Source organism: Cervus canadensis, chromosome 30 (genome assembly GCF_019320065.1).
Source record: "Cervus canadensis isolate Bull #8, Minnesota chromosome 30, ASM1932006v1, whole genome shotgun sequence".
NCBI classification, from domain to species: Eukaryota; Metazoa; Chordata; class Mammalia; order Artiodactyla; family Cervidae; genus Cervus; species Cervus canadensis.
Window position 1 is genome coordinate 14,311,124 of NC_057415.1, and position 11,999 is coordinate 14,323,122.

The 11,999-nt window shown below is 44.3% G+C and overlaps 1 protein-coding gene across 1 annotated transcript in view; it reads right to left on the bottom strand.

Annotated features, from left to right (window-relative positions):
• FBP2 (fructose-bisphosphatase 2) overlaps positions 1-11,478 on the bottom strand; it is a 43,690-nt gene extending 32,212 nt beyond the window's left edge. The window contains exons 1-3 of the mRNA XM_043453695.1: positions 11,205-11,478; positions 6,032-6,194; positions 3,993-4,085 (exon numbers count right to left, since the gene is read on the bottom strand). Coding sequence (XP_043309630.1) covers positions 3,993-4,085; positions 6,032-6,194; positions 11,205-11,374 — 426 coding nt within the window. The 5' untranslated portion in view covers positions 11,375-11,478. The remainder of the gene's footprint in view (positions 1-3,992; positions 4,086-6,031; positions 6,195-11,204) is intronic.
• Between the last annotated feature and the right edge of the window lie 521 nt (positions 11,479-11,999).

Genomic DNA, 11,999 nt, shown 5'->3' on the forward strand with positions numbered 1-11,999 from the left:
CTTCACATTCCAGGATGTCTGGCTCTAGGTGAGTGATCACACCATCGTGCTTATCTGGGTCATGGAGATCTTTTTTGTATAGTTCTTCTGTGTATTCTTGCCACCTCTTCTTAATCTCTTCTACTTCTGTTAGGTCCATACCATTTCTGTCCTTTATTGAGCCCATCTTTGCATGAAATGTTCCCTTGGTATCTCTAATTTTCTTGAAGAGATCTCTAGTCTTTCCTCTTCTATTGTTTTCCTCTATTTCTTTGCATTGATTGCTGAGGAAGACTTTCTTATCTCTCCTTGCCATTCTTTGGAAATCAGTCAGTCCTGAATATTCATTGGAAGGACTGATGTTAAAGTTGAAATTCCAATGTTTTGGCCACCTGATGTGAAGAACTGACTCATTTGAAAAGACTCTGATGCTGGGAAAGATTGGAGTCAGGAGGAGAAGGGGACGACAGAGGATAAGATGGACATGTGTTTGAGTAAGCTCCGGGAGTTGGTGATGGACAGGGAGGCCTGGAGTGCTGCAGTCCCTGGGGTTGCAATGAGTTGGACACGAGTGGTTGGGGCATAGACTTAGATTACTGTCATGCTGAATGGTTTGCCTCAGAAATGAACTAAGATCATTCTGCCAGTTTTGAGGTTGCTCCAAAGTATTTCCTTTCAGACACTTTTGTTGACTATGAGGGCTACTCCATTTCTTCTAATGGATTCTTACTCACAGTAGTAGATACAATGATTACCTGAATTAAATTCACCCATTCCCATCCATTTTAGTTCACTAATTCCTAACATGTAATGTTCACTAACATCTACTAAAAAGCAGATGTTCAGTCTTGCCGTCTCCTCCTTGATCAGCGGTTTCATTCTTTCTGAACCTGTTAGTAATTGCCCTTCATTCTTCCCCAGTATCATATTAGATACCTTCCAACCTGGGAGGCTCATCTTTTAGTGTCATATGCTTTTATCTTTTCGTACTGTTCATGGAGTTCTCCTGGCAAAAATACTGGAGTGTGTTGCCATTGCCTCCTCCAGTGGACCACATTTTGCCACAACTCTTCACTATGACTCATCTGTCCTGAGTGGCCCTGCACAGTATGGCTCATAACTTCACAGAGTTACGCAAGCCCGTTCGCCATGAGAAGGCTGGTACCAGTGACAAGAGCATTCATTTTAATTTAATCTGATAAACCTAATATAGTGTTGTTTTTTCAACTTGGTCAACTTGATGGGTGAAAAAAAAAAGAAACTTGCTTTAGTTTCCATTTTGTATAATTAATAAAGTAAATTTTTGTATATTAATTGACCATTTTATTTATTTTGTAAGTTGCCTGTTTCATGTCATTGGTTACTTTTCTATCTGGATATTCATCTTCTTATTATCGATTTTGGGCTTCCCACATGATGCTAGTGGTCTCCTGCCAATTCAGGATACATAAGAGACTTGGGTTCAATTCCTGGGTCAGGAAGATCCCCTGAAGGAGGGCTCGGCCACCTCCAATATTCTTGCCTGGAGAATCCCACAGACAGAGGAGCCTGGTGGGCTACAGTCCATAGGCAGCAGAGTCGGACATGACTGAGGCAACTTGGTATGCAGGCAGTGTTGATTTGCTTTTTATATATGAAAAACGTAAATTCCTTATATGTTGCAAACATTTTCCTTAGTTGTCATCTGCCTGTTCATTTTATTTACAGTGTCTTTACTTTTGCAGTTTTTTGGTAATTAGAGCTCGAGCAACCTGCTCTCTCACTAGACCATTAAGCAACATTGTCCCCCGTATTTAGCAATACAATCAGAGAGGATCTATGGTTATTTGGACTAGCCTTCAAAGCCTGTGCTTTACTTAAATTTTAAGACAAAATATCTCTGTGTTTGAAAATCACCAAAATCCATATGTGAATAGCCCATATTATATATAATAATATCCCTCTTTTTTTTTGTTTCAGACTCCATTTTTTTTAGAACAGTTTTAGAATCTCAGAAAAAATGTGGGAAAGAAATAGAGATTTCCAACATATCCCCTGTCTGCACACATGCACAGCCTCCTTCATTATTCCTTTTCATTTTTAAATCAGTTGGTTTTAAGACGCTATTAAGACCATCATAAAAAAGGAAAAGGCAAAAACGTTTGCAGATTATACATAGAATAAGGGATGAATATTCAGAATATATAAAGAACTCACACAGCTTAATGGCAAAAAACACAAACAATCTGACCAAATAGACATTTTTCCAAAGAAGACATACAAAGGGTCCACAGGTACATGAAAAGGTGTCCAACATCACTAACCGTCAGGGAAAGGCAGATCAAAACCACAATGAGATATCACCTCACACCTGCCAGGACTAAGTAAAAAGATGAGAGAGGACACATGTTGGTGAGGATGTGGAGAAAACGGAACCCTTGTGCACTGCCTGTAGGAATGTAAACTGATACAGCCACTACGGAAAACAGTGTGGTGGTTCTTCAGAAAACTAAAAATAGAGCTATATAATTTCCAGGAATTATACTTTTGGGTATACACATGAAGGAAATGAAATCACTATTTCAAATATGCATATATATATGTATACATGTATACATATATATATATGAAAGTGAAAGTGAAGTCACTCAGTCGTGTCTGACTCTTTGTGACCCCATGGACTATAGCCTACCAGGTTCCACTGTCCATGGGATTTTCCAGGCAAGAATGCTGGAGTGGGTTGCCGTTTCCTTCTCCAGGAGGTCTTCCCAACCCAGGGATTGAACCCGGGTCTCCTGCATTGTAGGCAGATGCTTTACTGTCTGAGCCACCGGGGAAGTCATATATATATATATATATGTATATATATACACACACATAAAATTCAGCCATGAAAAAGAGGGAAATCCTGCAATTTGTGATGATATGAATGAACTTTGACAGTGTTATGCTAAATGAAATAAGTCAGAGAAAGATAAGTACTATGTGATCTCATTTATATGTGGACTCAAAGAAAAAAAAAAAACAGCTCATAGAACAGATTGGTGGTTGCCAGAATCAGGGGATGGAGGTAGGTGAAGTGAGTGAAGGTGGTCAAAGGTACAAACGTCCAGTTGTAAAATAAATAAGTCCTTGGGATGTAATGGATGGCATGGTGACTACAGTTAACAATACCACACTGTATATTTGAAAGCTGCTATGAAATTTCCCTGGTGACTCAGATGATAAAGAATCTGACTGCAATGTGGGAGACCCAGGTTCGATTCCTGGGTCAGGAAGATCTGGAGAAGAGGATAGCAACCCTCTCCAGTATTCTTGCCTGGAGAACTCCATGGACAGAGGAGCCTGGTGGGCTACAATCTATGGGGTGGCAAAGAGTCAGACATGACTGAGCAACTAATGTGAGAGTAGATCTTGAAAGTTCTCATCACAAGAACAAAAAACTGTAACTACTGAGGGGATGGATATTGACTATTTCATTGAATTTTGCCAACAACCTCAATGAGCCTGGAAGCAAGCTCTTCTCAATAGAAGACCAGGCCAGCTGACACCCAGATTTGGGCCTTATCAGATAGAGCTCAGCCATGCTGTCAGACTTCTGACCCAAGAACTGGGACACAATAAATGGGTGTTGTTTTAAACCTCTAAATGCGTGTGAATTGTCACAGCAGCAACAGAAAATGAATGCAATAAGATTTGAGATACCTAAGGAAGGAACACAGGGGCCTTCGGATGTCGCTTGGAACCTAACTCCATGTCTGGCATTTGTATCGCATCCAGATTTTCAAAACAAGGTCGCATGTATCCTCTCACCCTACCTCCCCATGAACACTGAGAAGAGGGTGAAGGGAAAAGACCAACTCAGGCCTTCAGTGAGGATCCTGAGGCAGAGGGAGGTTCGTAGCTTGCCTGCCATGGTGTGTCTGCTGAGTGGGAGGACAAAGGTTAGAACCCCAGACTCGTGGCTCCGAGCCCAGGAACCTTCCTGAAACCACCAGAGGAAGGAGGTGTTAAAGAGCAGACTGTTTGCTCACCTTTCTGTAGATGGCAAATATGGTTCCAATGGAAGCCAGGCAGTCGATGTTGGAAGATCCGTCCAGTGGGTCAAAGCAGACCACGTATTTCCCCTACATGCACAGAGGGCAGAACACCTGATCAACACAGGTCAACACACTGTGTAAGTCAACACCCTGTTCCAGTCAACACACTCTGTAAGTGGATGAGTCTGGCAGGTAACACCCCATCAAAAGCGATTTAGAGCAAAGGGATATCCTTATCAAAAACTACAATTACTTAGGAATGCAGAGCATATCCACATATATTAATTGTGCAGTTCAGAGCTCATTTGCCCATAAATAGATTAGCTGATGCTAATGGAGGTCCCATCTACCCTCAAATATCTTTGCTCCCACCTACCCTGGCTTCATCCTCCCCTCCTACCTGGGACCACTGGGAACTCGGAATTGCTGAAAGTGCAAGAGGAAACCAGGTCTGAACTGGGCACTGTGCTGGAAGGAGTTGGAGAAGCTGAAGATAAACTTGGACAAGTTCTACCTAAGTCCATAGTAAGGTCATTATTGAATTGTTGATACATCGAGCTTCTCCCAAGACAGGCTTTCTTCATTTTGGCACATTGTTACCAAAAGAAAACTTCAGAACAAGGTCCCTGGGCCTCTGGGCCTCTCTTATTAAGATAGCAGCTGTATGTAAGTGCAACAGCAGAATAAAAGTATTCCTTTGGGTTTTGCTGCATCCACCTTTCCTTTCTGATGTGAAGACCAGAAGACAGACCAGGTGGGGTCCTGAGATACCAGGTCCCTCATGTCTACCCACACTGCTGTCACAGACAACTTGGTAGAAAGAAATCACCAGATACTTTTTATAGACCTCTTAGGTACAAGGTTCTGTGAGAGCTTTAATGATGGGGACGAGGGTCTCCTGGCTCATTAAATACTGCCAGCACAACATCAAGTAAAATGGGAATCATTTCTCCCACTGCTTAGCTACTTTACCCCTGACTTTCCAATGAGTACTGCCCTAGCTTAATTTGTCTTTCCTTTCTTTCCTTCCTTCTTTCTTTCTCAATAGAAGGTAGGGGTGGGGGAGTGGAATCCATAAACTTGGAAATCTTTCATTCTCCCTGTAGATAATCCAAATCAGCCCATTCATTCATGCATGCATTCAGCAGTTATTTGTTCAATGTCAAGCACACAATGGAGAATGTTCAGAAGCTGCTGTGACAGTTGAGTTGAAAATAACAGGTGTGACTTAGCCTGAATTACGTGAGACAACAAATACAAAGGGCTTTTGCACAGTCCCCAGTATACAGTAAGTGTTTAATAAATTTGCCTTTACTTTTTCCATCCTTTCAGCTAATCATAAAGAAATGGCATCTTGTCCCAAGACCCAGTGCATAAAACAAGAGCCAACAGTGCTGACATTTATTTGGTATTACTGTATTGCAACTGAACATGGGTTGAATTTTTGGCCACGAATTTTTTAAAAAATAAACTGTGGAACCATACTGAATATAGACCCTCCCCAGGCATGCCATGAGCTAAACAAGTTTACCATTGTATTAAGGCAAGAGCAACAATCTTTACAATTTCTTTTCTGTTTTAGTCTAACAGATTGTCAGGCCTGAAGAAATCTCTGCTAGAACCAAACCCCCTTGGGGAAGGGGTGAGGATTGTGGGGATGAGAAGAGTAAAAGACCAAAAATATCACTCTTTCCAGGAACTCTGCTTTTTACTGGATCTGATTATCAAGCTCCAAAACGTTGGGATTTGTTACACTAGGTGAAAACCCAAAATGAACCCTGTCCACTGATAAGTTTCGGTAAAGCACTGATATATTTCCTGAATGAATCACTTCCTTATTATGGAGTCTTTTCGACCAGACAGCATAAAACTTCAAAGTGAAGAAATATGCAAGCCATCGTTTCTGGAAAACAAAAATTAAGCAATTGAGGAAAATCCCAGAAACTAAAAGCAAGGCAATCCAAGATTCTTCCCAGTTCTGTTGCGCCCTCTAATGGTGAATAGAAGAACCTCAGCCCGGCGGCCACACGTACCCTCTTCTCCTTGGAGGTGATAATGGCCTCTTTATTCTCTTCCGACACCAGGACGCAGGTGCTGTAGGAGGACTGGAGCATGTTGATCACCAGGGCGTTGGATAACACGTCCAGTTTCTTCACCTCATCCCCCGTCACGTTCACGCTTCCCGCGATTCCGTACCTAAGACAGCAAAAAGCTGGAGGAAATCAGGAAGGGAGCCCAGACTCCAGCGAACATGCCAGGACGCCAAGACACCTCCCCTGTATCCCTATTTTCCCTTCATGGCTCCAGGGTCTCCAGATTATAAATATGACCGAGTGCGTCCTGTCTCACAGCGCTGGTTCTTAACCGTGACTCGGAGCCACTGTTGCAAGTCCCTAGTCACTCCAGTAACACTATAGAATTCAATCTTACTAATGTACAGCTCTGCCCCACCCCCGCCTCCCTCAGGGCCCTGAAAGATGGAGGGGGAGTTCATAAAGTCAGACACATCACCATAATTAAAAACTTTAAAAAGTAAAGGACTGTGGGTTTCCAGCCTTGGAATTTCTAGTATTTGTTGATTATCCTCAAATAGTGGCCTGTTGGGCTGAATTAAAAACTGTTCTGCTGGCAGCCTGGCATTACTTGAATAAAGAAGGAAATTAGGGATAAAATTTAATTTGGTTCTTTATTACCATTACCAAGCAATATAAGAAAGAGTGCCAGTGTAAAAATTCTATTTGGGTGCTTTGGGTTATAGAGGATTGCTATCTAAAGTCTCCAGCTCCCGTCCTCGTGGGTAGGAACCTTCTAAAAAGCCAGTCAGATCACCCCCATCTCTCCCAGAGTCCCCAAGTCCCCCATACTTGGCTTCAGACCCCATCAAGGAAGCCCTGGCCCCACACTTGGCCTTGCCTCTTAGCCTTTCACCCTCAGCCTCTGGAAGCCTGCGTGGGCACACGCCTGCCTTCCATGGACTCCTGGTTCACTGTCCCCGGGCTCCATGCTCTTCTCTCACTCCCCTCCAGCCTTCCACATTCCAACAGCCGCAAACGTCCTGAGGCCACCGGCACCCCGCAAGCTGCTTCTCTCCTTCCCACCTTCAGTCATGGGGTGTCCCCCCACCCCATGGGAGTGCTTTCTGCCCACCGACAGCTTAGCCCTCCTAACCCCTTCTAGAAGCTTCCCTGGTCCCACCACATACCAGGCCTTCCACAGCAGCTCACAGTCTGTTCATAGGAATGTCCTCCCTGCTGGACTGTCTGCTCACTGCAGGCAAGGGCTATGACTCACTGTGCCTGTTTCCACAGTGCTCAGAGGCTCAGTACACCTTCTCTGAATTACAAAGAATGGATGGCAGGAAAGTAATTCCTGCCTCTCCTTTTTGTTAACACCGTTTATTTATTGAAGGATTCTTCAAGTGTTTCTAACAAGTAGCCAGGGTTGAGCGCCACTGATTTACCCTAAACCGGGAGACAACTCATTTCCCATCCCTTTTCCCCGACTGACAACATCTCCCCTCTCCCCAACAGGTGTCCCCCATTACTTGATGTCTGATGTGATGAGCTCTGCCTTGGAAAATGATACTGGTAGGCTGACCTCAAAGACTGTACCTCCTGCTTCAAAATAAAAGCAAACAAACACACAACAGTGACAAAACTAGACTGTTCTGCGTCAGCATTTACAGCATTCACAAACCCTGGAAACTCAGTTTTCCTGTTTAATGCAGCTTCTACTGGAGAATGAAAAGCTGGGGTGCCTGGGGCCTGTGGGTGATGGGGAAGAGAAACAGGCTCTCTGTTCTGTGTTTTGCAAACACCTCTCCCCAACACCACACTAACCCTGCCCTTACTCTACCCCTCAGCCCACCCTGTGCACCCTCCTTGCAGGAACTGGGCATATTGCTCTATCTCCCTCCCTCCCCACAGTCCCTCCATCAACACCTCTCCTTTCAGAAAGAATGGAAGCTCATTCACAAGAGATCTAATTGCCTGACAACTGCTCCAAGTTAGATCATGGACAGGAAAATGCTTTTATCTTCTTACTGCTTTTACTAACATTAAAATTTTACTGACAAATTTTAAATGAATTTTTCTGCATTTTGACATTAGGAAGCTGTGGAGAGGATTCTGGGGTCAGCATTCCCTTCTTCCTACAGCAGGAAGCAGAGAAAAAAAAGAAAAATATGAGACTTTCTGATTAGTTTTGCATTTATGGAGCATGTGCCTAGAAATATCTTCCAAAAAAGAGGAAGCAGAGGAATGAGGGGCTTGAAGCCCCCTGAATGGGAAAGCGACAGAAATATCTGAATTGGCAGAACACATGGTCTCTGCCTAACTGAAGAATCCTGCCTCTACCCTCCGATCAAGTGTGAAAGTCTGACATTTTGTTTCCACGGGCTGCGCCCGCCATCTAGTGGTCAGTTGGCAACATCAACCTGCTAGCCCGCAAATTTCCCCAGGTTTGGACCTGAGTTTGAGCAATCTCCAGGAGTTGGTGATGGACAGGGAAGTCTGGCGTGCTGCAGTCCATGGGGTCGCAAAGAGCCGGATTTGACTGAGCGACTTAACTGAACTGGACTTGGAACCCAACAACCTCAGATATGCAGATGATACCACTCTAATGGCAGAAAGGGAAACAGAACTAAAGAGCCTCTTGGTGAGGATGAAAGAGGAGAGTGAAAAAGCTGGCTTGAAACTCAACATCCAAAAAACTAAGATTATGGCATTCTGTCCCATCACTTCATGGCAAATAGTTGAGGAAAAAAGTGGAAACCATAGCAGATTTTATTTTCCTGGGCTCCAGAATCACTGCAGCCACAAAATCAAAAGACACTTGCTCCTTGAAAGAAAAGTTATGACAAATCTAAACAGCATATTCAAAAGCAGAGACATCACTTTGCCAACCAAGGTCTGTATATTCAAAGCTATGGTTTTTCCAGTAGTCATGTATGGATGTGAGAGTTGGACTATAAAGAAAGCTGAGTGCTGAAGAATTGATGCTTTTGAACTGTGGTGTTGGAGAAGATTCTTGAGAGTCCCTTGGACAGAAAGGAAATCAAACCAGTCAATTCTTAAGGAAATCAACACTGAATATTCATTGGAAGGACTGATGCTGAAGCTGAAGCTCCAGTACTTTGGCCATCTGATGTGAAAAGCCGACTTATTGGAAAAGACCCTGATGCTGGGAAAGATTGAGGGCAGGGGGAGAAAGGGATGACAGAGGATAAGATGGTCAGATGGCATCATCAGCTCAAGGGACAAGACTTTGAGCAAACTCCAGGAGATGGTGAAGGACAGGGAAGCCTAGCATGCTGCAGTCCGTGGAGTCTAAGAGTCGGACATGACTGAGCGACTGAACAACAACAAATAATGAGCACTTACTGAGCATTTATTATGGGGCTGGCAATGTCAAAATCATCATCACATGGACTTACTAAGCCTTATAACAGCCCCACAAGTTAGTTAGAGAATATTAGTATCCAAGCCATTTTACATTTTTACAGGCCTTAGCGAGAGTGGGCCATTGATTTTAATCAGATGGTATGAAAAACCAAGTCAGAGGAACACCTGAATTATCCAATCCCTAAGTCCACTTCCTCTGGACACTACATGACCATGAAGTCAGAGTTCTGCTGCAATTAGCCATAACCCCTGCCCTGCCCAGCCCCCTGCACAAGGGAGCCCATTCACTTGAGTAACACTCAGCAGGCAGCCCAGGGAACTACTCTACACACAGCCCGGCTCACCATCAGGCAGGCGCAGAACAGAGGCAAGTGGCTGTGGCTCACACTCACGAAGGTCCTTAAAGGTGGAGTCGGTCATTACTGCCAAGCGAGGTACTAAGACAGTTAAAGCAATACACAGAGAGAGGGGAAGCCAGTCACAATCTCCTCTGACTTGGAGCTCATTACTGGGTTACTGGGTCACGAAACCTCACATTAATATAAATAAATTCTATAATTATCACATTGTTTTTGGTATTAAAAGTGCTAAGTTGTTAAGAATAAATATTTTTTACTTTTTTTTTGGTCCCTTGGCTGCCAGGATCTTAGTTCCCTGACCAGGGATTGAACCCATGCACCCTGCAATGGAAGCACAGAGTCTTAATCACTGAACCGTCAGGGAATGCCCAAGAATAAATATTTTAAATTATTGGAATTGGCTATTTCTTCATTTTGGAATAATAATAATAATCAATAATAGATCTCTTCATCTTCTGAGAGGACCTCCATTGGAATTGCTACCAGGAAAGTGGAAACCCAAAGACTGCTCCTTTTCACCACAGACTGGAACCGGACCCTCGGCTGTGAGGATCAGCGGCACAGCCTGAACTTGGCCTCCTGGGCTTGGGTGAAGCTCCAAGAGAGCAAAGTGGAAGAAGGCCCTTCATTCCCCGCTCCCAGGCCAGCACCTCCCAGCGTCCTGCATACCAAGTGGACAGAAGCTTGAGTCACAGAGAAGAAATAACAACTGGTTTTAAAAGCAAAACACTTCTTTCAATGATGAACAGGAGATGGATGACGGGCTTTAAGATTTGGTAAATGAGAGAAAGAAAGATTCGGTAAATGATTTCTAGCTCCTGACAACTATGGGCAAAGGCCGTGACAATAAAACCGCTCCTATCTGCCCAGGGCGTCAGGAGCCGTCTCAAGTCTCCCGGCGGTCGCTTTGTGCCAGTGAGAATGCAAATAAGAGTCACCTTGTCAGAGGTGGGCTTCCCTGTTGGCTCAGAGGGTGAAGAATCTGCCTGCCATGCACGACACCCAAGTTCAATCCCTGGGTCGGGAAGATCCCCTGGTGAAGGAAAGGGCAACCCACTCCAGTATTCTTGCCTAGAAAATTCTGTGGACAGTGGAGAGTGGTGGGCTACAGTCCATGGGGTTGCAAAGAGTCGGACATGACCAAACAACTAACAGATTTCAGATTTAATATGTTTTCATGGAACAAGCCCCCGAGCTTGTTGTCATTAGAATACACAGCGACTGGAAAAAATGATGCTTTTTTTCTCCATAGAATGTCTCCAAGAATTTTGTGCCTTTCCTGAAACAAGTCAAAGGCCCTCTTATCAAAGCACACCTGGCAGAAACTTGAAAGACCATTTCCCTGCAGGGCGCGCAGGTTAATACTTTTGACCCAGCTTCCGGCCCAGACTCCTGCAGCTCTACCCACCCCCACCGGGCCGGGGTCGCAACGGGATCTCACTCACAGGTTGGCCAGGCCCGCCTTGCGCACGGCCGAGGAAATGGCTTTGATGGCCGTCAGCATGGAGTTGAGTAGCTGCGTGAGCTCCCCAGTGCCTTTGGCCTGACGCCCCTTTTCCATAACGTAGCGGGTCAGGGTAAGCATGTCCGTTTCGAAGGGGCTTCTGTCCCCCATGGCGGCGGGTAAATTTTCAGATTCTTTTCTCACTGCAGAAGAAAGCCTTATCTCTAAGGGCTGATCAGTGCCTCTGCAGTTTCAGAGCTGATTAGAAATCTGTACCGTGGTGCCAGGACCTTTAAGGGAAAGTGCCTCAGACCACGTGGTTGAGATCACTGGGCGAGCCCTCAAGGAAATCTCTCCGGCTGGCTGACCTGAAGGCTGCCAAGGCCTATAAGTCAGCTGTAAATAGAACCTGGAACACAGACCTGCTTTTTCTTGATGAACTTTTTTTCTTTAAAGACCCTAAGAAGCAATCATTTGGTAACAGGTAGGAGATGAGAAATCCAGCCACTAGAAAAATGATTCATAAAACTCTTATTCAAAGACTCAAAAGCATTCTTCACATGTATTTCCTGCAGGGTTTCATTCCTTCATGGGGCAGGAGTCAGACTGGCAGATAACTTATCTGGGGTATAGGTCACATAACAAAATATTGGCAATCTGCTTAGCCAGGTTCCTTTCGTATGTTTGAAAAGGATGCTTTTTAATTCCAAAAGGCTTATGTGACTGAATGGATATTTATAGTTGATATTCAAATCTGGAAGAAAGAAATATTCCCAGCACAGTGCCTAACACCAGA